This window comes from Mya arenaria, chromosome 13, assembly GCF_026914265.1.
Source record: "Mya arenaria isolate MELC-2E11 chromosome 13, ASM2691426v1".
In the NCBI taxonomy this organism is placed as follows: Eukaryota; Metazoa; Mollusca; class Bivalvia; order Myida; family Myidae; genus Mya; species Mya arenaria.
Window position 1 is genome coordinate 26135036 of NC_069134.1, and position 27031 is coordinate 26162066.

At 35.7% G+C, this 27031-nt stretch overlaps 2 protein-coding genes across 3 annotated transcripts; both read left to right on the plus strand.

The window, feature by feature from the left end:
* The first annotated feature begins 1322 nt into the window (after window positions 1–1322).
* Window positions 1323–7711, plus strand: LOC128215154 (uncharacterized). Its single transcript, XM_052921872.1, has 13 exons — window positions 1323–1446; window positions 1639–1752; window positions 1969–2105; window positions 2831–2963; window positions 3332–3444; window positions 3701–3868; window positions 3987–4061; window positions 4696–4820; window positions 5069–5170; window positions 5479–5556; window positions 6035–6083; window positions 6471–6662; window positions 7577–7711. The coding sequence occupies exons 1-13, from the start codon at window positions 1323–1325 to the stop codon at window positions 7709–7711; spliced, it is 1545 nt and encodes a 514-aa protein (XP_052777832.1).
* Window positions 7712–8651: 940 nt separating this feature from the next.
* LOC128214654 (thimet oligopeptidase-like) lies at window positions 8652–25959 on the plus strand. Of its 2 annotated transcripts, XM_052921223.1 has the most exons (18): window positions 8652–8690; window positions 8843–9005; window positions 11980–12119; window positions 13644–13759; window positions 14153–14284; window positions 14559–14596; window positions 15592–15704; window positions 16480–16534; window positions 16819–16983; window positions 17461–17622; window positions 18028–18093; window positions 18512–18616; window positions 19277–19390; window positions 19696–19769; window positions 20297–20528; window positions 21363–21494; window positions 23043–23159; window positions 25262–25959. In XM_052921223.1, exons 2-18 carry the CDS (start codon window positions 8844–8846, stop codon window positions 25355–25357), a joined length of 2019 nt encoding a protein of 672 aa, XP_052777183.1. In that variant the 5' UTR covers window positions 8652–8690; window position 8843; the 3' UTR covers window positions 25358–25959. The 2 variants fall into 2 exon arrangements, with proteins under 2 accessions (XP_052777183.1, XP_052777182.1); XM_052921222.1 differs by having other exon boundaries at window positions 8668–9005.
* Window positions 25960–27031: the final 1072 nt, after the last annotated feature.

Here is a 27031-nt window from a genome sequence, read left to right on the forward strand (position 1 = left end):
CATTTAATGCAAAATAATTGCCCTTTATTATTCGACTTAGAAATTCTGGTTAATGTTTTGCATGTAACCACATTTAAGTCAATATCTCAGCAAATATATCATGTATTGCATTGAAACATTAGATATGTATTCCCAGATAACACTTTTTTGAATATAATGCAAATTATGTGCCTTTATTATTTGACTTAGAAATTCTGGTTAAGGTTTTGCATGAAAGCACACATAGGTTAATATCTCAACAATTACTTGATGGATTGCATTGAGACTTTATACAATGGTACTCAACCATCTACTTAAATAACCAAGTAAGATAACTCCAGTTTGCAATAAATTAAAATAATGGCCCCTTTTTTATTCGACATAGAAATTCTGGTTAAGGTTTTGCATGTAACCACTTTTAAGTCAATACCTCAGCGAATACGTCATGTATTGCATTGAAACTTTACACACAGGCTCCCATCTATTTAACCTTCTTATTTAATCAAGTAAGATAACTCTATCTTTTATAATATATAATTTTTACCCCTTGATTATGCGACTTAGAAATTCTGGTTAAGGTATTGCATGTTAGAACACATAGGATAATATCTCAGCAACTATTTGATGTATTGCATTGAGACTTTATACAATGGTATTCAACCACCCAACTTAATTGAATAACCAAATTAGATAACTGTATTTTGCAAATAATTGCCCTTTATTATTAGACTTAGAAATTCTCGTTAATATTTTGCATGGAACCACATTTATATTTATATCTCAGCACACCATGTATTACATTGAAATCTAATCTAACAGTGATCCATGCATGTTTCGCCAAAACTTTTCAATCCTGACATTGAAAAGCGGCGGAATAGTCGAGCGCGCTGTCTCTGTGACAGCTCTTGTTATTGTCATAATGGGTCGATTGTTCAGAACTATACTAAAGTACTAAGAATAAAGAAAATGTGAAAAAGAAAAAAAAATGTCCGAAGTCAAAACGTTCTTTAAATATCTTCACCGATCATGATCATGGGGTTTGTATTGTCCACAAATTCAAATACACAAGAAACTTTGAATACACTACTTACAAATAGATAATGATATTATTATATCAACGTTAAGAAACCACTAATAACCGATTAAATTTCTATTAATCAAGTATACCACTGGAAAAGCGCTACCGTACTGTAATGGATGGATTGTTGAATTGTTGACTGCTATAAAGTGAAAGTAACATTGGCGCTAAAATTTGAACTACATCCGTTTAGGTATCCTGTTGTAAAACATCTCGACAAATGAAGATACATCATATTTTTAACCTGACTATCCTGACTGTCTGGATGTTAGGCGCGCTTGTGCGTGCTGATAACGATGACCTGTCAGATGTGCAAGATTCAGGAACACACTGCGGAAACATCACCATACCCGTAGAACACGGGAGTGAAGAAACAGATGCAGCAGCTGGTATTGGTTTGATTTTATGACAGTTAATTCCCTTTGATTATTTCGAACGAAGAAAGACTCGATGAGGATAGAGCCCATTAATTTTAAAAGATATTCTGTATGAAGAGTGTGAAGCATATTTGTAGCTCTATATACATCATTACATGCATCCATAGTCGGCCTTCTTATTAAATATGAATGTTACTGTTTCAGGTGAGCAGTATCGTTGTGTACCATGCATGTTTTCAAACAACTGCCTAAAGAACAACACGTGCGCTCCAGGAACCACCGGAAGCACGTGCGAGAAATGTCTCGTGACTGATGGGGGTACCTTTTCCATAAAAACAACAACATTTACTGCGTTTAATGTCATTCTACAGTTCTAAGTTTCACACCGAAAATAAGTCATGAAATACAAATTAATCCCATACATTGTCCCTAGTGGTGAAGTTAACGAATCCATGTTCAAGTCGCAAATGATTTGCTTGGTAGTTTTTAAAATGTTTTAGTTGATATATGGTTTGGCATAATTTAATTCTTCAGCTGTGTTTTACCGTCTCGGCAACACATGTATCCCTTGTGCACAATTTCCATGGCGACTTGTGAGCTTCGGCATCTTCTTGATTGTCTGTATCATCGCAGCATTTTGCAATGGATTCACACCTTCAGTGTCAACAAAGGTAGAAATGGGGGGGGGGGGGGGTGTAATTTATATTATTCTAACACATATATTTTTAATAATAACTACTATGCATGATTGATGTTTTGGTATTTGTATAATTAGACAGTAAACCACATATAGCAAATGTTGCTGTCTAAACGTCATTGTAATATATTTTCAAGTGATCAAGTTTGCATGATAACGTGATGAACGTTATGATGTACACTTATGTACACTGTATAGTGACTACTGACTATACATAGAAATCCTACAATATCTGCATTTTTCATTATTGTCATAAAGTGTTTTGTTGCTGAGGTTACTGGGCCGGTTGGTATACCCAATCACTGCAAGAGCTAAATCATTGTACATTACTGTCTCAATTATATCCGCTACCATGTATGGAAGTTGTCTATAAGTGTAAGCGACTATAAACCGCCAAAATATCATTTCAAATCTTTTCCCCCTTTTTGTTAAGCTATATATCACATTGGGTACCTTGAATATTAGTTTCATAGTTTTTTAATTACCTAACAATAGTTTGTCTACATCCTATATCTATATATACCTATCATCTGCATGTGCATGTGTATTTATCAATTCCTTTTGTAAAAGTTTTCCCCATCACTTATTAATTTTCCTATTAACATATCGTCATTTTGGGAGGCAATCAAGTATTTAATTGACTTGAATTTAATGGATGTCAGGAGTTTATATAAAGTAACCTGTACATTTTTGCTTCAGATAAAGCTCTTGATACAGGTTCTGCAATACTTGGTTTTGACGCTGCACATCAAGATATTGTGGCCTGAGAAGATATTGCAAGTAATCGAAGTGATTGATTTCGGCTTCTTCTCATCTTATTTGCTGACACCAGGTACACTTCATAGATAACCATACCTAATAAACGCTTTTGTCTGGCATGAAACATGTCGAAATCACAATGATGATATATGCAAACCTTTAAATACAAGGTGTTTTTTTCTGTTCTTTTTGAGACCCCGAGGACCACTTTTATTTGCCCCGTAATAGGGACCATAAGCAAGGTATTTTAAATATGGCCAAAATCCAAGGAAAATCGGCTACGTCGGTCCTTACCTTCCTGGAGTTATCGCACACCTATACACACCTCCCACGACAACACTTAAGACATACATGATTATAAAATCAAACGTTTTACAAACATGACAAAATAAAACGAAAGTGGAATGGGCTGGAAGTTAAACGATGGCCATTAATTTTCAGAATGCATTTTTCCAAGGTGGTCACTTGTTCTGAAATACTACACGGAATGGCTGTCGTCCATCGGTGTACCAGTTGTGATATTCATTGTCTTCGTTCTCGTTGACAAAAAGCTGGTGTGTATCTGTGTATTTCTGGATTTACTACACTAGACTTATATTCATACGGCAAGAGATGGGGAAACTAGGTGAACTATCACAATTAAAGTTGCCATCTAAATGGCATAAACATAATTGTATAAATAAGTTTTATTACTATGAAATTGCCAGCGAAAGAAAATAAATATTTTCAAACTACACAGTAATCATTTCAATTCAGTTTCAATTGTGTCAAATAACCGACTTAAAACATTGTATACTTATTCTGCCACAGAGATGGAAAACAACTACCCACGCCGGTCCCAGTCCGGACACGATCGTCGCGACTGGAGACAGACGGACGGTTGAACGCAGATTTTTCTTCCTTGTTGCCATGGCAACGTACGCACCAATCACGTTGTCTGCGATTAGAACTTACCTGTGTTCAACCACCGTGCCCAAGGTTTGTGTAGAACTCTCTTTTCTGAAGCGGGTCATATTGAAACACTGACACAAATATTACATGTCGAGAAATCGGTAATTGAAACCATGCCCTAATTACAACATGTACATCCTTTCAGGAGCTGGTCCTAGACCCCACACAGAACGTGTTTCTGCTTGACAACGATATATCTTGTGACAAGTTCGTTTTCCAGGTACTTACTGTCCTACAGTTTGTACTTCACCACAAACTTCATTTGAGGGAAATATATAAAATACTGTATACGGTTAGAACTCTAAAGTCTATATCTGACTATAACATCGGGCTCCGAGTTTACCGTTTCCTAACAGACGGATTGGTGATTTTATGTACTTTTAGGGCGTTTCTCGATCGTTTTCTTGACCATAACCATTGGTGCAATCAAAAAGGTAGTTGCACCTTAAGTTTTACACCTCGAATACAACAAAGGACACAGTTGTAACCACAGGCGGCAGTTGCGTTGACATGACCAACCCAATGGCCACACCTCCTTAAAAAATCAGTCCAATTTTTTTCGGGGTTTAAATTATGGGTTTTGTGATAGATGATAAATTTTTCAATCAGTAATTTGGTCTTGAAAAAAATTGACTTTTTAATGAGGGTGTGGCCATAGGGTGGGTCATTTCAACGCAACTGCCGCCTGTGGTTTTAGCAGTGTAGTAAAGGGGCATTTTGTTGTGTACCAAATGCAATTAACTATTAATTTATAAAACAACAACAATTTGTACTGGTAGATGAATACCTGCAGCCCTAGACAACTAAGCCTCGCTGTAACTCAAATTAAAATTTAGTTGTTTATTCGCTCACAGACAATCCACTTCGTCGCCAGCCTAGTTCTGTTTGTGGTTGGTGTTCTCATGCCGATACTGATCGTGTTCTTTACCCTAAGGCAGCGGAAATGGGGGCTTCTTAACTCGCAGTGGAAGAAATATGGGTAAGCAATTGCATAAAACTTGCCAAGAACACCAACAACTTCTTTGGCGTTCATGTTCGTACGAAGTTCTGAAGAAAAGAGTGTAGTTGCATATGAACATTTAAGTAAATCGTCGACGATTTCGTAATGATATCCCTTTAGTAGATATACCATCTGAAGAGAGTTTATGATTGTTACCATGGTCCTAACCTCCAAGACATTATTAATTTAATGACGTTGAATATATTCGCTGAACATGTTTGTTTCAGGCCCATCTATGAACCGTACAAGAATCGTTTCTGCTTTTGGCAGGCCTTTCCAATGATTCGGACACTGGTAGCCATAGTAATCACAGAGACTTATCCCTTCCCGTAGGTAGCTTCTATTGTTATATGTGCATGTACATGCAAATACATTTGAATACGTCCCCCGTGGTACAGTTTTTACACCATAATCCATATTATAAATTGAATGAAATTAAAAACATGTAAAATATAAAAGTTAGTTAGCGAGACAAGTCAATAATACTTCCACCCATATTTTAATTTATTTTTAAAACATCTTGATTCCTTGTAATTGCTTAGCCTTTTTGTCGTTTTGATTATGAAAACCGAATATTTAGTAAAATCATGTATTAACGTTCCTCTATTTCCTTGAAGAAGAGATATGTTTATTTCAGCGCGTTTCTGCAGACGACAGTTCAGTTTGGCATGACAGGTTTTTACTTGATTCTATTACTTGTCCTCCGTCCATACAGGTTTGTACCAATTATATATTCAGATATATTTCTTTATTTAATAAAACATAAAAAATGTATTGCTTGAAGGTACATTTGCATACTGTAGGAAAAAGAAAGCAGGTTGCATAGAAAAAGAAACAGTGCATGTAACATCGTTCAAGTTTCATATTAAAAAGGGCATGCAAAGGGATTGATCCACACGATTTTCCAGCATCATTTAGAGCTCTTTCCAAAAACGTCACGTAGTAAGCAAACAAAATACGTCGTCACATAATCTATGAAAACTAATGTCGTTCTTCGTATGAGCACGTACATAGGAATGAGAACGATGGGTTGAAATGATTATTTGCCTATTATAGTAATAACAATTCTGAAATTGAACTTTGTGAATAACTGTAACATAATAAATCATGAAATATTAAGTTTCGGATTGCTTTTCATTTATATTAAGTAAGTACATGAAGTAACGATGTACCTAATATTTCTTTATTCCCAGACCCTGCTACTGGGTTCATCCTTCGGTGAACATCCATGCTGTATTTGAGGTATTTATGTACATACTGATGTATCAATTCATATTTTCATAACGGATAACGTATATTTGTGGAAACATCTGATGTACAATAACCCAAATTAGCTAATAGCAAACACCATGGGCTAAAACATGTATGGGCAAATGTGCGCGTAGAACATTTTATAATCGTGTTCGAAAATTATTTAGTGCCAAGTTCTGCGCACAAGTCCTTATCACAAACTAAGTGAACTACTGATTTAGTTACTAATGAAACTGTTTGTGTTTACTTTTTTGGGGGGCGGGGGGGGGGGCGTTAATCTTACGATACGCCACTAATAAAACGTAGACACGAACTGGTTCATATATATATAGGTAAATTGTTCTAGTAAAATATATACTAGTATAAATATTATGACAGATCATGTGCACAGTCGTTCTGCTGCTCGTGCAAGGTGTGGCTTTCTCTATGGTGATGGGCCACACCCTCCCACATTCTGACATCGCCACTATCGGCTGCGTCACCCTCTTGATGGTCGTCTGGCTGATCGTCATGGCAACCGTTCCCCTCGAAGCGGAGCAGGAGATACCTGTGGAACACGACGGAGATGAGGTGCCCATATCCAATAAGATTTATTATCATTGGCTATTCGTTCCCTTTTAGCATCATGTTATGTCTGTCAGTTTACAAAACTATAAAAACAATAATAGTAGTTCATATTATATTTTATGATTATGCTAGTAACGCGGATTTTGCACGGGGATGATGTTTTCTTAACATCCCATCGCGTTGTCTATATGTTAGGCTAATTCACAGTTTTCACTATGCACCAGTCAATTGTAACCACGGCCCCTCCAATTCCGGGAAATAGCGGGGACTTTGACTTTCGGTCCAGCCAAACCCGGGTAAAACCGCCGCCCTGCGGGGACGAATTGATGGTAAAATCCCCGCAAAATGCCCTCGCGCCCAAGGGACCCTAAGTAAGGCACATACCCCGCTATATTTGGCGCGAATACAAAACCACCGCATTCACCCGGCACTGCGGGGCCACCGGGAAGGTAAAAACACGGCCAATTTCCCCGGCTAGCCCAGGTATACCCCCGGACCTTGGAGGGCCGTGGTTACAATTGACTGATGCACTATATGGTCAGGTCGATAAAATGATTCATCAAAATTGTTTGTTTTACAATGAAGTGGCCTATCGTATTGACGAGTATTAGTTTACAAATATCATTTTGGCTGAAAGGGGCTGTACTCCGTATGATGAAATAGCGAAAGTAGCACAGTGGATACTATACTGGACTGCATTTTTGGCGACACCGGTTCGAACCCGGTCTCCGACTCGATTTTTTTTTTACATTCTTTTTTAACAATTATGATATCAAAGAGTAAAACATTTTATTAAATAATTGTCCTGAGATTCGTTACAAAAAAATAATAATTTTTGGTGCCAATATGGTGTACAGTCCCTTTAACAACTCGACTAAGAAATTTGATTAAGATTTGAGCTGTAAATACCATTGCAGGGGGAATCCATCGAGAGAAAGACGGCCAGTCAGAAAGGCAAACGCAAGTTGAAGTTTTGGAAGAAGAAGCAAGTCGGGCCCGACCCAGCGTTCTTGGAGAAGATTGAGGCGAACAAAGACAGAATCAATTTTTAATGTCATCATGTATTAAAATGGAGTGCTTGTGCCCTAAACTTATGTTGTTTTTTCGTATGAGATAGTTGAATATTTATTTAAAATAAAAAACCTTCAAAACAAATAGAAATTGTTGTGATTGCTTTTAATTAAAGACATCCGCGAAGTTAGGATTTAAATTGAACATACTCGTTTCTTGAGCGTGATTGAGTAAATACACGTTATGTGGGATTCTTATACCTTGATGAAATTTAACTCGTAGTTCTATCAATCAAATTAAAAAAAAGAACGAAATTTACGGTAACTACACAAAAACAATATCCATGTAAAGTATACTCTTTGGGGCCGTTTCAACAAAGATTTAAGTCGATTATAGTATGAATTTGAATTATCTTTGTGTCATAGCCTCATTATTTTGCAACCGTGATATTTGAGTGAATGAACTTCAGTTAGTATTATAAATGAACACAGAGATGGGAAAAATCCATGTGTTACAGTTTGTGACGTGTTGGTACGAGAAATTATTTGAGCAACGACTATAATCCTTTACTGAAACGGGCCCCTGGTACTTAAAAAAAGTAACAATAATTTAGAATTGCGATTTACAAGAACGATAGACATGTTGCGAAAGTGAATCGAGTACAATGCTAATATTTCTTTATTTACATTACATCCATTTAAAAACAAAACAATATGATTCTTTGTACGCATAGCAAACATAATTAAATGACACGACAAGGACACCTTTCGTTTCTGCGGGATTCAATCTTGTCAACAGGGAAGTAATCGCTGCATTAAGTTTATCCTTTTGTCAATCTCATTAAAATCAGATCCCCAATACACGCTTCACGACGTTACGTACATAACGTAATGAAATGAAGTGAACGTCACGATATGATTTTAATGAGATTGTCCTTTTGTAAACCGGTGTACCGTTTCTAAAATTTCCGTCATGGCTATTTAGAGAACGAGTTCTACCGGAAACAGTCGCCGGTTGAGAGTAAACATCTTTTATATGAACTTTTGTAAATTTAGACCTGTATTTCAACTCAGCAGGTTCAAAATCCTCACTTTAACATCACTAAAAATCTCCATTATCTCGCACTCCCAATCTGTTACACGCCAGTTTCACATTTCTAGAACAAATTACAGAATGTCCAAACCAACCATGGAAGGTGTTCGTCTGCGCTGGAATGACATCACTGTCGACCGTATTAAAAATTCCGTTGACGAACTGATTTCGAAAAACAAGAAGATATATGATAAAGTTGGTAGTGTTTCTGCAGAGAATGCATCATTTGAAACTGTTATAAAGGTAAGTGCTTAAATAATTAAAAGTTACATGTTGAGTTGGTCCATAAGTGGTCCCGTGTCCCTATTACCTAGTCCAATTGTACGTTGACGGATTTTTTTTTATTTTTGATATGGCAAATCCTTCACGTACAAATTGTTTAGTATCAAAAGTGGGTAGTTATTCCGATCAGGATTCCGGGTTAAAGCATATTGCGTCTATAAAATAACATAAAAAACATGAAATATTACCAGATAATGTTATATTATATTAGTTCCGTGTACCATTAAATAAATATCCAACTTATAATTATGAGTTTGATGGGTTTTCTTCATTTCATTCTGTCAAAACATAACGATATATACATGAAGGGCACCTGCAAGGCTTCAGGGCACAATTTTAAAACACTCGGAACATTTCGGCCATGGCCAAGTTGTTACGATTGTATTAACGAGGTCTATCTCGAAGCTTGTCGGAGGAGGCCGAGTTATAACGATTGGATCGAGTTGTTCCCCTTGGCATAATTGTTGTCTGTGTCAGTAAACTTTCGTTTTATTGGAAAGGTAAACAACATGTTTTAATGCATTAAATGCTTGTTTAGTGCAAAATAACTTTTCACTTACATGGTAAAATATGAATATAAACCTTTAAGATCAATTTCAACCATAAAATACTTAACTTAAAACAATTTCAATATTTTTAAAACACCCCCGGTTTTTGCACTAACCCGTTCAGACGTTAGGGATTGGAAGAAACCCGTATAACACGTCTATTATTTTAGACTACCCTATTACCATGAGTACAAAATGTATATCCTGTTGTGGTGAATGTCAAAACAATGCCAACTGTGTATTCATGCATAGTTGTTTCTAGATAAGCTTTTGTGCATTTGTTTACTTACTTCCTGTTGTCAACTATGTTAGTCAAAGTTTTTGAGAATGGTGACTCTTTTCTGTCAAATTGCAATGTGTAGCGGGAGAATCCTAACATTTTTGCTTATATTGCAAATGGTGTGTTAAAACACATGATTTATCAAAGTGTTCTGAAATATTTTCTTTTAATAGACATTGACAAAGTGGTACATTCACAGTTATAAGGTTACCCATCATGAATAAAACAATGGAGTACTAGTTTTTGTATTGCCAAACTCATGCAATCCATACTCTTATTCATTCACTTAATTGTGAAAGCAGTGAAGCGATTTTACACACGGCTGATTTGTAAGATATTTGAAGCTGTTAAAGTTTAAATTGATATCAGACACTTTATTGTCCTTTCATATAAGTTACTTCAGGAAAAAAAATTAAAATCTAATATAAGGCATAAGACAGGTCCTGGTCAGTGCATTCCTTTTATGAACTTTAAAAGCTTGATTAAAAAAAGAAATTGCCCAACAAACTGTATTATTCAATATTGGTTGATATTTAATTAGATGCATTTTTTGAAACAATGCATTACTATTTGTGAACTTAAGCTTAGTTATAATCATACATGTGATAACGTCCCGGACGTCCGGGATTGTCCCGGAAATCGTATCTCTGTCACGGAGTCACGGAGGGTGCATGTTTGTCCCGGAAAGTCATAAAAAAAAACGAAAAAAAAAATCTCGGAATCGGAATCGATTATCTTAATTTTACCAATGTAAGTCAGCTATTTTGCCTGTCCGGGACACTGGTCGTAAAACACAGGACATGTTGACACTAATCCGTTAATTGGTACGTGTGTCGTCGAGGTCATCGTCAATCACCCGATAATTGATCTATCGGCCTATTGTTGTGCTTGACGAGTGGGGGAGGGTTCTTGTATACTAATTCATTGTTTTCATATGGATTTGTTTGGTCTTATGAATGATAGCTTTTAATTGATGAATTGAATTTTTCACACATTTTACCAACAAACGAGCATGAAGGTAAGTTTAAAGAAAGTGACAAAATGAGTAAAAAAACAAAATTAAAACACGGAAAACATCCCATATTCCTTTCAAATTTCAAAGTCGATACGTCGTTATACTTTAAACAACTTACGCGTGTATAAGGAATTTTAGTGTTTTGACCTTTTTTCCGAACTATCGTGTTTATTTTTACGTATTTTTACGCCGAAATAAAACTGACGATATGTGGTTTACAGGTGTTTATATAGAGTGCTTTAATCACGTGACCATGGTAAGTCACGTGATCGCTTTATACAGCCGATTGTTGACACGTCTCTATCAAAATTATATGCATCTCCAAACGGAAAAAGCTCATCGACTGGAAAATCTTCTTTATCGTCTGGAAAATATTGTGTGTCATAAATTGCAAACGTTTTAAATGTGATGAAAAAATAAATATTTTGTAACGCATGTTCTCAAAAGCGCGGGAAAACAGGTGCCCGTAAAGTTGTTTATTTCCTGTTTTGATGAAACCGAAAGTAGACTGCATATCCTCCTGGTTAGCACTTCATTTAAAGCCTGGGAAAATATCTGGTGGTTTTATTTTTTCAAGAAAATGCAGAAAAAAAACAACCATGTCAAGTAAAAAATACGTATTGGCAGTCAAAATAGGTACATTTTCCCGACGTTAAAAACGACTAAAATAGCCCTAGATATGCTAAAGAATGCACCACAGACGTTCCCCATTTAAAAAAAATTCCGGGGGGGCATGCCCCCGGACCCCCCTAGTGTGCGTTGACATTACGACGAGTGTCCCGGAATCGACCCAAGAAATTATCACATGTATGGTTATAATGCTTAATATTTTAGGGCATGGGTTAACATTTGAGAGGTATGGCGCTACATGAAAACATAAAAATGTCCAAATGTTAAAAAAGTTTCCATGAATTTATTGTGGCTAAAATGCTCATTGTAAACAGTCGCAAAGAGAAACAAGGTCATTATTGACTATTAACTTTAGTCCTGTAAAAAATGTGAGTGCCATAAGCAATATCCTTCCCATTTGTTTCATTCTGGTTATTGACATTGTTTTCTTTTATTAAATCTTGTTGAAAATTACCATTTTAGCCCCTGATTGACTGTGACCGAGAATATGCAGTTGAGAGGAACAACCTAGATTTTGTTCAACATGTATTTCCTGACAAAAAGCTGAGAGATGTGAGTGTAGAGGCTGACAAGACGCTGTCAGAATTTGATGTGGAAGTTAGGTAATAAAGACCTTGTGTACACATAAAGCTTCTTATGATGCCCCCTTAAAGAACTAGGGATCTTGAACTTGGCTGGTAGGTTGGTCATGACCAGCAGATGATCTTTATCAAGTTCAGTAGGTCACAGTCGAGGTGACCTTGAATACTAAAAGCATCTTGATAGATAACCAGAGTATGCTTGGGCCTACAGTTCCAAACTTGGATGTGAGGTTGATATGCAGATGACCCCTATTGATCAAAGATTGTTATGACCTTGATAACTAAAACCTTGTCAGATTGATAACTAGAGCATGCTTGGACTGTCCAACAGTCCACTTGGTAGAGAGGTTAGTCATATGTAGATGACAAAAGTCACATTGATCTGGAAGAAAAACCTCATCCAATTGAAACATAGAGTGTGTTTGCCCCAAAGAAACTTGGTGAGATGTTGGTCATAACTTAAAGTGACCTTGAACACAAATCCTTGTCCAATCAATGTTAAGAGCGTTGCTTGAAAAGGGTAAGAAATTAACTAGTGTTGTATTATTATAAACATATTGGTAACCACTTTAGATGACCGTAGAGCATCTGTATATATCGTTGCAGTGCCCATATTTATAAAATTATATTATCCATAAACCTTTCACTGCTGTTAAAAGGACTGTCGCACATACATGTTTTACTAGAAACTATAACTCGTCAACACCTATTGCAACATTCAGAACTGGCCAATAACTACATGTATACCTGCTATCGTCAAACTTGGAAGGTACATTTTTCATTTAAAACATTGATTTATTATTGACTGCTTTTAGGTGTGTGGGCATACATGTTTTACAAACATCATTTGTGTTAAATAATATCCATGTTAAGAAATGTACATTTACATGCAGGTATTCTGCAACCAGTTTTCTGAAGTTGAGATTTATATCATTACTTTCTTTATTTGAAACTGTAGAAGATCTAGATTAACTCTATCATATTTTCATTCATTGTGTGATATTTTATTAATATTATTTATTTTATTGTTGTTCCTATAGGACTAGGCAAAAAATATTGGCATAATTGCTATTATTTTATGCTCCCAAAAGCAAGAGAAAATAGTTGCCGCTTTGTCTGTCTCTCTGTCCTTCAATCTGTCACACCCTTGTCTGGAAAATAACTTCAAAACTAATGATGGATTTGAAGTGAAACATGGTGTATAGATAGATGGCAATGAGAGAAATTGCAGTGCATAAGAACCAAAATAATATCATGCATAATTATGCATGATATTATTTTGGTTCTTATGCACTGCAATTTCTACCCTTAACCATTTTTTTATGATTTGTGCTTGTCCGGGCCATATCTTGGAAAATACTAAAGGTATTGAAATGAAACCTCAAATATAGGTAGATGACAATGAGACAAACTGCAGTGCACAATAACTCACTTTACTGATTGCTTCCCTTTGAAATTGAGTTCAGTACATTACCAAAGAAAGTCATGCCAGTAGAGCATAGGCCCTCGTGGGTCTTTTACTAATTACTACTAACTGTATTTCAGCATGCGGCAGGATGTTTTCCAGTCTATTGTGAGGGTAGAAGAGAAGGGACTTGATGGACTAACTCCCGAACAGAAGCGCTATGTTGAAAGGCAGATCAAAATCGGCAAAAGAAACGGTATGTAGACAGTATTAGCTTTAAGCCATTGTGAATGCATTTCAAAGGATAAAAAAAAAGAGTTTCTTAATGACATTTAATTAAGAAACAGAGAGAACCTATTCCTTCTAACTCTTTCATTTGCATTGTAAACTTTGAATCTTAAAACTTTTGATGACAAGTATTTCATAAAGCTTATAAATAGAATAAAAACATTGGTTTGATTTTGAATTTCAAGAAATCACTACCACAAACATATTCTGTATTCTCTGGAAAATGATTTCATTCTGTAACAGGAAGAACAATCATAGTGGTTCCTACACAGAATCAGAGTTTAGAGTGATTCATATTTGAGCTTAAATTGTCTTCACAATTAAGCTCAAACAAATCAAACTAATTTAAACCTATTTCCAGGGCTCCATTTGTCCAAGGAAATGCAAGATGAAATCAAAGGTATCAAGAAAAAGATGAGTGATCTCTCGATTGATTTCAGCAAAAATCTGAATGAGGAAAATACTATCTTGGAGTTTACAGAGGAAGAACTAGGTAAAAATGTGTGCTTTGTCTTGTAAATATAACTTTTGCATTGTTTATGTAGAAAATAGAGTCTTAAAATTAACTTTGACTAGAGCACAGCAATCATCTTGGTGTTTAGATGTGTAGTAAAATATCAAAGAATCACAAATGCCAGACATCCATAGAAATGTTAGAATAAGAATGGACATAAACTGCATTTTTGCAGACAGCAAATAACTTACATTATGAGATTTCATTACAGATTCTGGAAGCATTTTTAAGATATTTTTTGTTTTCATTTTAGTGGGAGTTCCAGAAACATTTATCAAAAGTCTTGAAAAGGTATGGTTGCAGCAACACATTTTTATGTTAGAGCTTAATGTAGATATATGCTATCATAACATGTGTGTGGTTCATTTAAGGATTACTATCATTTTTTCTTTTGTTTTTTTGCTGTATGAATGCAGCAAAGCATGCAAGCAAATTTTGATGAAGCGCACTAGTTCTTCTTGGTCATATGCTCCCTTGCCCGACTGCCTTCATACAGCATAAACGCAAGAAAAATGTGATCAATACTTATATTTACAATTGAAAAAATTATTCATTATGAAATTACCAGTATCTTCTTTAATTGAGTATTGGTTTCTAGAGAAGTGTAATGGACAACAAAGGTTTGTATGAAGGAATAACTAATATGTGTAACAACGTATCAAATGGTTAAATGACAGTGTGGAAATCCAAATGGAGCTCAATATTGAAATAAACAGTGACTTCATTACCCCTTGTGTGTTATACAATATGAACATCAATTTTTATCTTTACCTAGAACTAGGCGAATATGAATATTAAATCTTATATTCAGTTTCATTTTGTTATTATAATCAATGTATTAATTATGTTATAGTCTTGAAGCCATTTCATCTCTGTTAATCTGCATAAACTTATTTAAGCTTTGTGCACTTTTGATGATCGTAGATTGGATATGATTTTACAAAAAGAGTGCGCCTTTTTTGCCTTGGAAGGATGGCATATAGTAATCAGATAGTCTGTCCATCGCACTGTCCGTCTGTGTGTCCGTCCATTACATTCTTGTCTCAGCAATAACTTGTAATTGTTGATGGTAATTCATTTAAACTTTGCACATTTAATGCACCATTTAAAGTGTGTTATGGATACATTTGTGCTCTTATCTGGAAGGTCAAGGTCACACTTTGAGGTCAAAGGTATACAATATATTGATATATACTTAACAATAATTCATGTCTGAGCCCATATATATTTACTTACAATTGACTTACAATTAAAAAGCCTATTTACTATTTTGTTCTGTATTACAGACTGCTGATGATAAATGCAAGTTGAGCCTGAAGTACCCACATTATTTCCCCTGCATGAAGAAATGCAGAAATCCGAAAACCAGACAGAAGCTTGAAAATGCCTTTAATAGCAGGTGAACAATGATCTTTTGCCAGTCAATAATAACTATATATCAAAATAAGGACCAATATACATTTATTTATATTTATAATTGAGATAATCATGATCAGGGCCTATAAAAAATTACAATTTGCCAGTCTGAACCGATTTTTACCACGCCTGACCAATTTCAGTAACAGAAAATGATTAAAAAATCAATCCGAAATTTGTCAATATTTTTATATATAGGTCCAAAACCGCTAAGTCAGAAAAATTGAGGTTTCAAACTTTTAGAAGCCCTGATCATGATTGATTGTAAACACATTCAGCCCCAATTCCCAATACATCTTTAGTCCCTAATAACATGCTCTCTATTTTTGTGTTGGTACAATTCATGTAATATTTACATTCTTAAGAGTTTTGGTATTTTAAAAGGAAATTATCTTAATAATATTCATGTCAGATGGACTAATTTTTATGAAGTGAAATCAGGATTAATGTTGGCTGAATGAAATAAGCTACATAAGCTTGCCACATTTAAGAATGTTCAAGAAATTAGGGCAAATGATGAATGAACACTGAATGAACTTTAGATGAATTGAAAACAATCGAAAACTAAGCTGTGTATATAATTTTAAATTAAACTGAACATATTCTTTTTGGGTATTATAAAATCTCTGCTCTGTGACCAATGTACTGAATGTTATTGTAATTAAGACCATCACATTTCCATTGCACACTTAAGGGTCTAAAAGTTGTGATAAATTATTTCAGTTCCAGTAACTATATCTTGTCTATTATTATTTTAGATGTATGACGGAGAATACAAAAATTCTTGAGGAACTGGTGAAACTGCGGCACGAGGTTAGTTGTTTGGAAGTTATTATGAAATTAAGTACACACATTGAATTGTGTGTCTGCATCTCACCTAATAAAAGGCCAACAACAAAGACTCTTTCGTTTGTCTTCTAGACATAGTCACCATTACTGTTTTTACACGAAATGGAGGTAGGTGTGATTCATATAGCATGTAGCTCTCCTCAATAAATGCAATACAATAATAGTACATCAACATCCTTTGTCTGAGTATTGTATTGGAACAGTAAAATCATATGTGATATTGACTGCTATGGCTGTTTGATATTTAGAAAGCACAGATCCTTGGCTTCGAGACCCACGCTGAGTTTGTTCTTGACATGAGGATGGCCAAGAACCCAGATAAGGTGAAAAGTTTCCTGTCTGACCTGGCCAAGAAACTCGAACCACTCAAGAAGAAGGACTTGGAGAAATTCCTCAAGTTTAAAAAACATGAGGTACATGGTATTTTATGACTAAACTTTTTTGAAATTTTAGCTTGAAGAGACTCATTAGTATAATGCATTATCCAAAAATGTATTGTTGGTAAGTTCACATTAAAAATTGCCTTTTATTTCCATTTCTTTTATTGCCACTTTTGTGTTCAATTTGATTTTTTTTGTTCAGGGACCAAATTTTAATGTGATGTTAAAAAACAAAACAAAGGGCATCAGTGGTAAAAATCAATAAAGCAATCTATATGCCTGGGTGAAAGCTTTCCAGCTTATACTGGATTAGATTCTAGAGTTCATTTTTCTAAATTGTGTAAATCTGGGTAGTTTTTCGGAGGAGTCATTCATGAAGACCCCCTGAGCAACCTAGACCAACAGGGCATTTTAGCCCAAAAATTTTAGCATTCATGCCCAAAGCCCCAATCATTTTTTCAAGGTTTTTAAAATTTCCCAGTTTTCACCCCTGTATTTATGAATTTCCAGTGTGAGGAATTTAAATACGAGAATGACGGGACAATCAATATGTGGGACTACCGTTACTATATGACAATGGTGGAAGAGAAGGAGTATGCAGTGGACCAGAACGTCCTCAAGGAGTACTTCCCCCTTGACGCAGTCACCAGAGGGCTTCTTGACATCTACCAGGTATGACAGACGCGCTATGAGTATGTGTTTTGCAGCTGGACCATTTATAAAAACCATTTATATGGATATTTTGGAATTTAACTTACAGGTGGTCTTTAGGATACCTAGATATCTTCCAGGTACTAAGAATGTTCTAGGTTCAGTATGATTTCAGTTATAATAGTAAACACCAAGAAGTACATAGACATCTCATTCATGACGTATGTCCACAAGGAATATGTTTCCATTTACACTTTGACCACTTTAATATTTATTAGTATGAGGGCACTCAATGTGAGATTAAGACTTCACATCACAGAATGCCTAAAAGTTGCTCTAAGGACCAGGATGTTTAGATAAAAGGAATCCAAATTTAGATAACATATTGAATACCCTCATTGCCAAAACCTATCGGTTATATTTCAGAAGCTTCTAGGACTCAAGTTTGAGAAAATCATGTCACCTGAAGTCTGGCACCCAGGGGTTACAATGGTAAGTGCTACTTACTCATGTACATAATAATGAACTACATTTTGTTTCAGCAGAATAAAAAAATCAATAAATGTTTACCATTAGGGCTTTTCCATTTAAACATATAACCCCCAGGGGGAAGGCACTTTTAAAATATACCACCCCCATACAGAAGCAAATTAACCCTTTTGGGGTCCAAATTAGCAAAAAAAGACGCCCACCCATATACTGTTTAAATAATTGCCTTCCCCCTATGGGTCATATGTTTTACTGGAATAGCCCTTATGCCCCTTGCTCTTTTGTCTGTTGATCTAAGCAGCTATCAATGTTGCTATACTGTGGATGGATGAATATTTGATCACTAAAGGCTAAACATTGTCAAAAAATAAATCTAGAAATTGTATTAGATGACGAAAAGTTATCCATTATTTGATTTTAGTACAGTGTGCGAGACAAGGCCTCTAGTGTCTTGCTGGGATATTTCTACTTGGACCTGTTTCCCAGAGAGGGAAAGTATGGCCATGCTGCATGCTTCGGACTCCAGGTGAGGAGTTGTTAGTTTTAACTTTATTTATTTTACAACAATTGTGAAGAAAGTTATTTTAATTTATGCAAAGTCACCCTTGTTGTGCGAGAGTGTTGTCTTGTGTTGTTGGGGACCACAAATCAAACACACATGCGCCAAAGCTGCGAATCATACCCTAGACGCATTGGTGAGACAACTGGGCTAATAGGACAACCACAGGTGAGGAGTTGTTCGTGAATGTATATTCTTTTATGTTAAACTGGGTACACAATAATCACCAAGATAATCGGTATATTCCTTGGCATAATTTGGCATATTAACCAAGATAATCGGCACATTCATTGGCATATTCACTAAGATAATTGGCATATTCACCTAGATAAGTGGCATATTCATTGGCATATTCACCAAGATAAGTCGCATATTCATTGGCATATTCACCAAGATAAGTCGCATATGTGGCTGGTGTTATCATTTGTGCTATAAAGATTTTAGTAAAATAAATTATTTAAAAAAAAAAAAAAAATATTTTTTTGGCATTCCATGTTGTTCATCCTGACATTTTACCTTCCTTTAGACACTCAATGCCGCATTAAAGTAACAATTCTTGAATCAATGCTGGTTGTAAAAAACAAGCTTACATAAATGTTATAAATTGTTATCTATCCTTGCATACAGCCTGGTTGCGTAGCAGCAGATGGTTCCACCAGACAGGTTTCTGTGGCAGCCATGGTGGCCAACTTTACAGAGCCTCAAGTTGGCGGAGAAGACTCACTGCTCACTCATGATGAGGTTTGGGAATTGAAACAAGTTATAGATAAATGTTCAATAGATAAACATGTTTCGTTTAAAATTCTCTAAGCCATTTTACTCATACACACAAGTACCATACATGTATTCGGTTGAGACCTCAGTATGTATGCTTGGGAGAAAGGCTTTTCAGAGGTCAATAAAAAGAGTCACCAACCAGATTTGTTGATTTTAAACGAAATACTTTATGCTCAGTCTCACAATTTATTTGTTATCATAAAACGTCCTTGTAATCTTGACAGGCTAGTATGAAGGACCTATTGTGTATGTTTCTTGTCTTGCTCTAGGTGGAGACATTTTTCCACGAGTTTGGCCATGTGATGCACCAGATCTGTGCCCAGACTGAAACTGCCTTCTTCAGGTAAAGCTGCAAACAAGCTTGTTCTAGCACTTCATTTGAATTGGTTTAGAAGTGGAGTAAATGAATCTCCGCTGATCGGTCCTATTTTGGCTTTCTTACCAAGTTTCTTCATTATTTTATGCATAATTATATGCACAAACCTATATCTATGGAGCAATTTTAGGCATGGAAACATGTCTGAATATAAAACAGACATTATTATTAGCTCAGTGTTATTTCATAGAAAACCCTAGGCTGTCATAGCCTTGTTGTTGTCGGCGTCTTTATAGTGCAAAAACATTAACCATGGCCATAACTCCACAATCCTTCAAGATATTCAAACATGTTGCATGAGATTCAATGCACATGAGTCGCAAGTTCCATAGCTTGCACATAAATAGTTATAGAGTTGTCCCCCTTTTTCAACTAAGCAAAACATACAAGCGTTGGCATTGGCTCCAGGGCGCTCTTGTTGTAACATTTGTCTAACATTACAATATCGATCTAACATTGAAACATGTATATCACCTCGAAATGCCCTTTTCAAGTGGTACCCATGTTGAGCGTGACTTTGTGGAGGCCCCGTCACAGATGTTGGAGAACTGGTGCTGGGAGGAGAAGCCCCTTCGTCACATGTCCCGACACTTCAAGGACGGCTCTGCCATTCCCAAAGAAATCCTGGATAAACTCATAGCCAGCAGGAAGGCAAATGCTGGAGTGTTCAACTTGAGGCAGATTCTTCTGGGAACATTTGATCAGACCATACATACCATGGCTGAGGTACATTATAAAAACAATTAAAATGTATGGGTGGTATTTAGCAGCTGCTGTTTTGAAAGGACTGAACAATTTGATAATTACTTGTTTGACTGCATGTTGTTTTGATGTGATGATCATATTCGCATAAACATTAAGTACTTCCTTTTTTGGCAAAGATAGTCAAGGAGGCATAATCAGGCTTAAAGTGTTTAAATGATTTATACATTGAATGTTTATAAATATAATTTTAAACCATTAGAAGGGAAAACATTTTTTCTTGGCAAAAAATGCAGATTTCTTGAAACTATATGATTATTTATATATAAGGATGATGTGAAATTAATATTGTTATGGAAAGTCCAGGGGGAATACCCATACTGCTTCTTAGTGAATATTTTGAATACCCCCTCCTTTTTACCAGATTTATTCATATGCCTTTTTATTTGGATCTTATTACTGTTTATTTTCATATTTTTGGTTTTAAAACATTCTTAGATTTCTTGTAATTTGACTACGAAAAAGCAATTTTTTCACTTAGTTGAAATTTTACACTATTAATATAAAATGTTTTCTAACTACTGCACCTCAATCATAAAGAATCTTTGCGAAAATGTCCTAATTGTTGACAATATTTATCTTAAAGCCACTCGACTTTTCATGAGATTTAATCATACAAATTCATAATTTAGACCATTGCCTTGCAACTTTCATACAAAGGTTTGTAACTTAGTAAGTTCTCTTTAATTCAGCTAAGAAAAAAGTTGTTTACTATTATAAAGTTGAAAATTTAACCTTAAATGCTTAATGTGGGTAATGAACATATAATAATAATAATAAATTATTTGTCATTTCCAGGCAGACACAGCAAAGCTGTTCTCAAAGTTGTCAGAGGAGCTACTTGGTTTTAAGTCCACTCCTGGAACAAACATGCCAGCATCTTTTGGTCATCTGGCTGGCGGATATGATGCACAATATTACGGATATATGGTGAGTATTACTATTTTTTTATTTTTTTTATTTTAAGATATAGACTTTTCTTTGAAATGACAAATCAACATGTGATATCCCTGTTCTTCATCTGTTCACATGCATGTTGGGCAAGATGTGCATTTTGGAAATCTTCTTACTTCTTACTCCATGTTATATTTTTTTCTGTAATCAGAAGGATATTCATTTACGAGTTTTAATCTCATCTGTTTTCCAAACAAAGTTGAGGTTATGTGATAGCCTTGATTACCTTGTCAACAACAGCTTACGAAATCTCAAAAGATCGAAAGATATTCACATGTAACCAAGAGCACATATTCACAAGTTACAAATGCCACATATTCAGAACACATATTTACACATAACCAAAAACACATATTCACATATCACCATGAACAAATATCCACAAGTAACCAGGAACACATATTAACATGTAACCAAGAACACATATTTACACATAGCAAAAAACACATATTCACATACAACCAAGGTTACATATGCACAAGTAACCAAGAACACATATAAACATATTACTAAGAACACATATTAAGATGTAACCAGAAACTCATATTCACACGTAACCAAGAACACATGTTCTCATGTAACCAAGAACACATATTCACATGTAACCAAGAAACCAAGATTACATATTCACATGTCACAAAGAACACATATTGATTATTCACATGCAACCAAGAGAAAATACTAACACATACCCAAGAGCACATATCAACATGTAAACAAGAACACTTATTCACATGTAACCAAGAACACATTTGAACATGTTAACAATAATACATTTTCAAACATAACCAAGAACACATAATAACATGTAACCAAGAACACATATTCACATTGTACTAAGAACACATATTCACATTTAACCAATACACATATTCAACTGTAACCAAGAACAAATATTCACATGTAACTAATACACATATTCACCTGTTACCAAGAACAAATATTCACATGTAACCAATACACATATTCACCTGTAACCAAGAACACATATTGACATGTAACTAATACACATATTCAACTGTTACCAAGAACAAATATTCACATGTAACTAATACACATATTCACCTGTTACCAAGAACAAATATTCACATGTAACTAATACACATATTCACCTGTAACCAAGAACACATATTGACATGTAACTAATACACATATTCAACTGTTACCAAGAACAAATATTCACATTTAACCAATACACATATTCAACTGTAACCAAGAACAAATATTCACATGTAACTAATACACATATTCAACTGTTACCAAGAATACATATTCACATGTAAACAAGAACACATGTACTAAATAACCAGGAACACATATTCACATGTAATCAAGAACACATATCCACAAGTAACCAAGAACACGTATCAACATGTGTATTGTATGAGTTACTTTATGTTTGAATAATAATAGGTTTTATTGAAAAAATCACCAGCAGACAAGCATTGGCATCTGTTTGTTGTGATAGTGCTTCCCTATGTTTATTTATTATTGTGTTTTGTATGCTATTTTGCCTTATTGTAGTGGAGTGAGGTGTACTGTATGGACATGTTTGAGGAGCACTTCTCTAAAGGCAGGGTAATGGACCCGGAGGCTGGTGCAGCATATAGGAAATGTATTTTACAGCCCGGAGGATCTAAGGTACATTACTAGTATATCTTTCAGCATTGATCTACCAAAGTATGATTTTTTTGCAGTGCAAATGGGTCCAGAAATATTCGCTGACATTTCTTTTTATTCAAAGGAATAGTTTAGGATATGTTGATGATATTGTGTAAGAATGACATGGGTTTTTTTTAAACTTACTGCATCTTGTATTGAGGTACATTATGTGCAGGTTTTATTTGTTTGACCATTGTCTTGCACAAACTACCTCATACATGAGTATGTATCTTATAGGATGCTGCTGACATGTTGTGTGTTGTACTGCAAACTGCTGCAATCCTTACTTAGTGTGTTAAGCTTGCATCCACTTTATTACTTGTACTGCAGTATAATGCTGACATGTTGTGTGTTGGACTGCAAACTGCTGCAAACCTTACTTAGTGTGTTATGCTTGCATCCACTTGTACTGCAGTGTGATGCTGACATGTTGTGTGTTGGACTGCAAACTACTGCAAACCTTACTTAGTGTGTTAAGCTTGCATCCACTTGTACTGCAGTATAATGCTGACATGTTGTGTGTTGGACTGCAAACTGCTGCAAACCTTACTTAGTGTGTTAAGCTTGCATCCACTTGTACTGCAGTATAATGCTGACACGTTGTGTGTTGGACTGCAAACTGCTGCAAACCTTACTTAGTGTGTTAAGCTTGCATCCACTTGTACTGCAGTATAATGCTGACACATTGTGTGTTGGATTGCAAACTGCTGCAAACCTTACTTAGTGTGTTAAGCTTGCATCCACTTGTACTGCAGTATAATGCTGACATGTTGTGTGTTGGACTGCAAACTGCTGCAAACCTTACTTAGTGTGTTAAGCTTGCATCCACTTGTACTACAGTGTGATGCTGACATGTTGTGTGTTGGACTGCAAACTACTGCAAACCTTACTTAGTGTGTTAAGCTTACATCCACCTGTACTGCAGTGTGATGCTGACATGTTGCATCCACTTGTACTGCAGTATAATGCTGACATGTTGTGTGTTGGACTGCAAACTGCTGCAAACCTTACTTAGTGTGTTAAGCTTGCATCCACTTGTACTACAGTGTGATGCTGACATGTTGTGTGTTGGACTGCAAACTACTGCAAACCTTACTTAGTGTGTTAAGCTTGCATCCACTTGTACTGCAGTATAATGCTGGCATGTTGTGTGTTGGACTGCAAACTGCTGCAAACCTTACTTAGTGTGTTAAGCTTGCATCCACTTGTACTGCAGTATAATGCTGACACGTTGTGTGTTGGACTGCAAACTGCTGCAAACCTTACTTAGTGTGTTAAGCTTGCATCCACTTGTACTGCAGTATAATGCTGACATGTTGTGTGTTGGACTGCAAACTACTGCAAACCTTACTTAGTGTGTTAAGCTTGCATCCACTTGTACTGCAGTGTAATGCTGACATGTTGTGTGTTGGACTGCAAACTACTGCAAACCTTACTTAGTGTGTTAAGCTTGCATCCACTTGTACTGCAGTATAATGCTGGCATGTTGTGTGTTGGACTGCAAACTACTGCAAACCTTACTTAGTGTGTTAAGCTTGCATCCACTTGTACTGCAGTATAATGCTGGCATGTTGTGTGTTGGACTGCAAACTGCTGCAAACCTTACTTAGTGTGTTAAGCTTGCATCCACTTGTACTGCAGTATAATGCTGACACGTTGTGTGTTGGACTGCAAACTGCTGCAAACCTTACTTAGTGTGTTAAGCTTGCATCCACTTGTACTGCAGTATAATGCTGACATGTTGTGTGTTGGACTGCAAACTACTGCAAACCTTACTTAGTGTGTTAAGCTTACATCCACTTGTACTGCAGTGTAATGCTGACATGTTGTGTGTTGGACTGCAAACTACTGCAAACCTTACTTTGTGTGTTAAGCTTACATCCACTTGTACTGCAGTGTGATGGGATGCTGAAATGTTGTGTGTTGGGCTGCGAACTACTGGAAACTTTACTTTGTGTGTTAAGCTTGCATCCACTTGTACTGCAGTGTGATGGGATGCTGAAATGTTGTGTGTTGGGCTGCGAACTGCGGCAAACCCCTCATAGTGTGTTAAGCTGATATTCACTTTACTTGTATTGCAGGATGCCTTTGATATGCTTCGTGACTTCCTGGGTAGAGAGCCCAAACAGGACGCCTTCCTGAGGAGCAAGGGGCTTGAGGTCGACAGCAACCTGTGATTGTGTGAAGCTCACTGGTGCATAGTTGTATTTATGGGGACCCTACTTTTCATCAAATGTAAAACTGAATTGAATTGTGTTTGGAATCTTCATGGGAAACCAAAAATCCTGACATAAATTGTTTATCAATATTTTGATCCAAGATACATTTTGAAGCTTTATGCTGTTAATTGCTAATAATGTTGAGGATAAATCATTTTTTTTATGCCATACACCATGTTATTTTGCATTGATAATAATGTATCAGTAAATATTGGTAACTGTTACTCCAGAAAAAAATCCTTGAGAAAATTGTATATGTTTCACAAAAATTGAAAGTGTAAACAACACATGCAACTATTGTAAAATTACGAACTTTTATGTAATTATATACTCTGACATTACTAGTTGTTAAATATGACTACTTTGAGAATTCCTTACCATCTTAATGTACATCATAATGTTATAAAGTGTAATTTAAAGCCTGAAACTCTTACATTCCTGCCATGGATGATCAAGGGTAAACAAGCTATTTAGGATAAAAACGAAAATCAGGTATGTGGGTTACCAAGCGCATACATATTTATTACAGTAATTCCTGGAAATAAAATCACGGAACATGACATTGTGTAGTTGTTTGTGTAAACTGTGTGTAAATGCTTTGATTTGGGTTTCATATGATTCGATTTACAACTGGTTGCAAATAAACTTATCAAAGGGTTCTAGTGAATCAGCTTATAAAACAATGTGCATAGTGTCTGTTTGTAGCCAAGAGACAGTGCATCTATACCAACCTGAAAGCAAGTTCTTTAAGTTACTGGCACTTAAAAGAGCGTAATTTAAGGCTACGATTAGATTGGCAAGTTGAAGTGACGCCAATGCAAACTAAATGTTAAGATCCATGGCAGATGTATAAGCCTGCCCATTGGTAGTAAGCTTCAGGTTGATTAGTAAAAGAATACCCTCAATTGCTGATTTTGACAGTCAGCTTTCTATGATGTGTCGAGTGAACTGACCGGCCATTGGTGTTGCTCTTGATTCAGAATTTACCTATTATGTTTGGGCGGGGCAAAAGCCACAATCATGTAATTCTCCAAAACCTTCAAATGCTAAGTACATTTGCAGACAGTAGAGTATGTGCTATTCACTTGTGCCTAGGAACAATAACCACTCCCAGCTTGTAGCATGCCAATCACGATCTGTTCGTGTCTATCATGTTTTATTGTTTGAGGATGTTTAGAATACATTCATTGTAATAAAACCCTTTGTGCATTATTATTAAAAAGTTAAATATAAGTAAGAAAAGTAATAGTAAGAATAGGAATATACATCACTGATGTCAACAACAATGTAACATGTAGCTTATTATACTATAAAGTATCGAACATTTTCTAGTCCAGTATGTTCATATGAAGCGGTCACATTTTCAACCGAATCTTCAGGAACCTAGGCTTGGGGGCCGTTTCAACAAATGATTTTAGTCATAACTTTAATAATCTTTAATCTGTGTTAACTTAACAAATGGCAATACATCTAAAAAAATCTATGTGTTCACTTTCTTTGCTGACTTCAGTTCATTTCACACAGAAATGCAGCAAAAGAGTGAAACTATGACTAAGATAAGTTCAATTTACGCCTTATGTCGACTATGGTCTTGATTGAAACTGCCGCCAGAATGTTCATCTAGATGATATC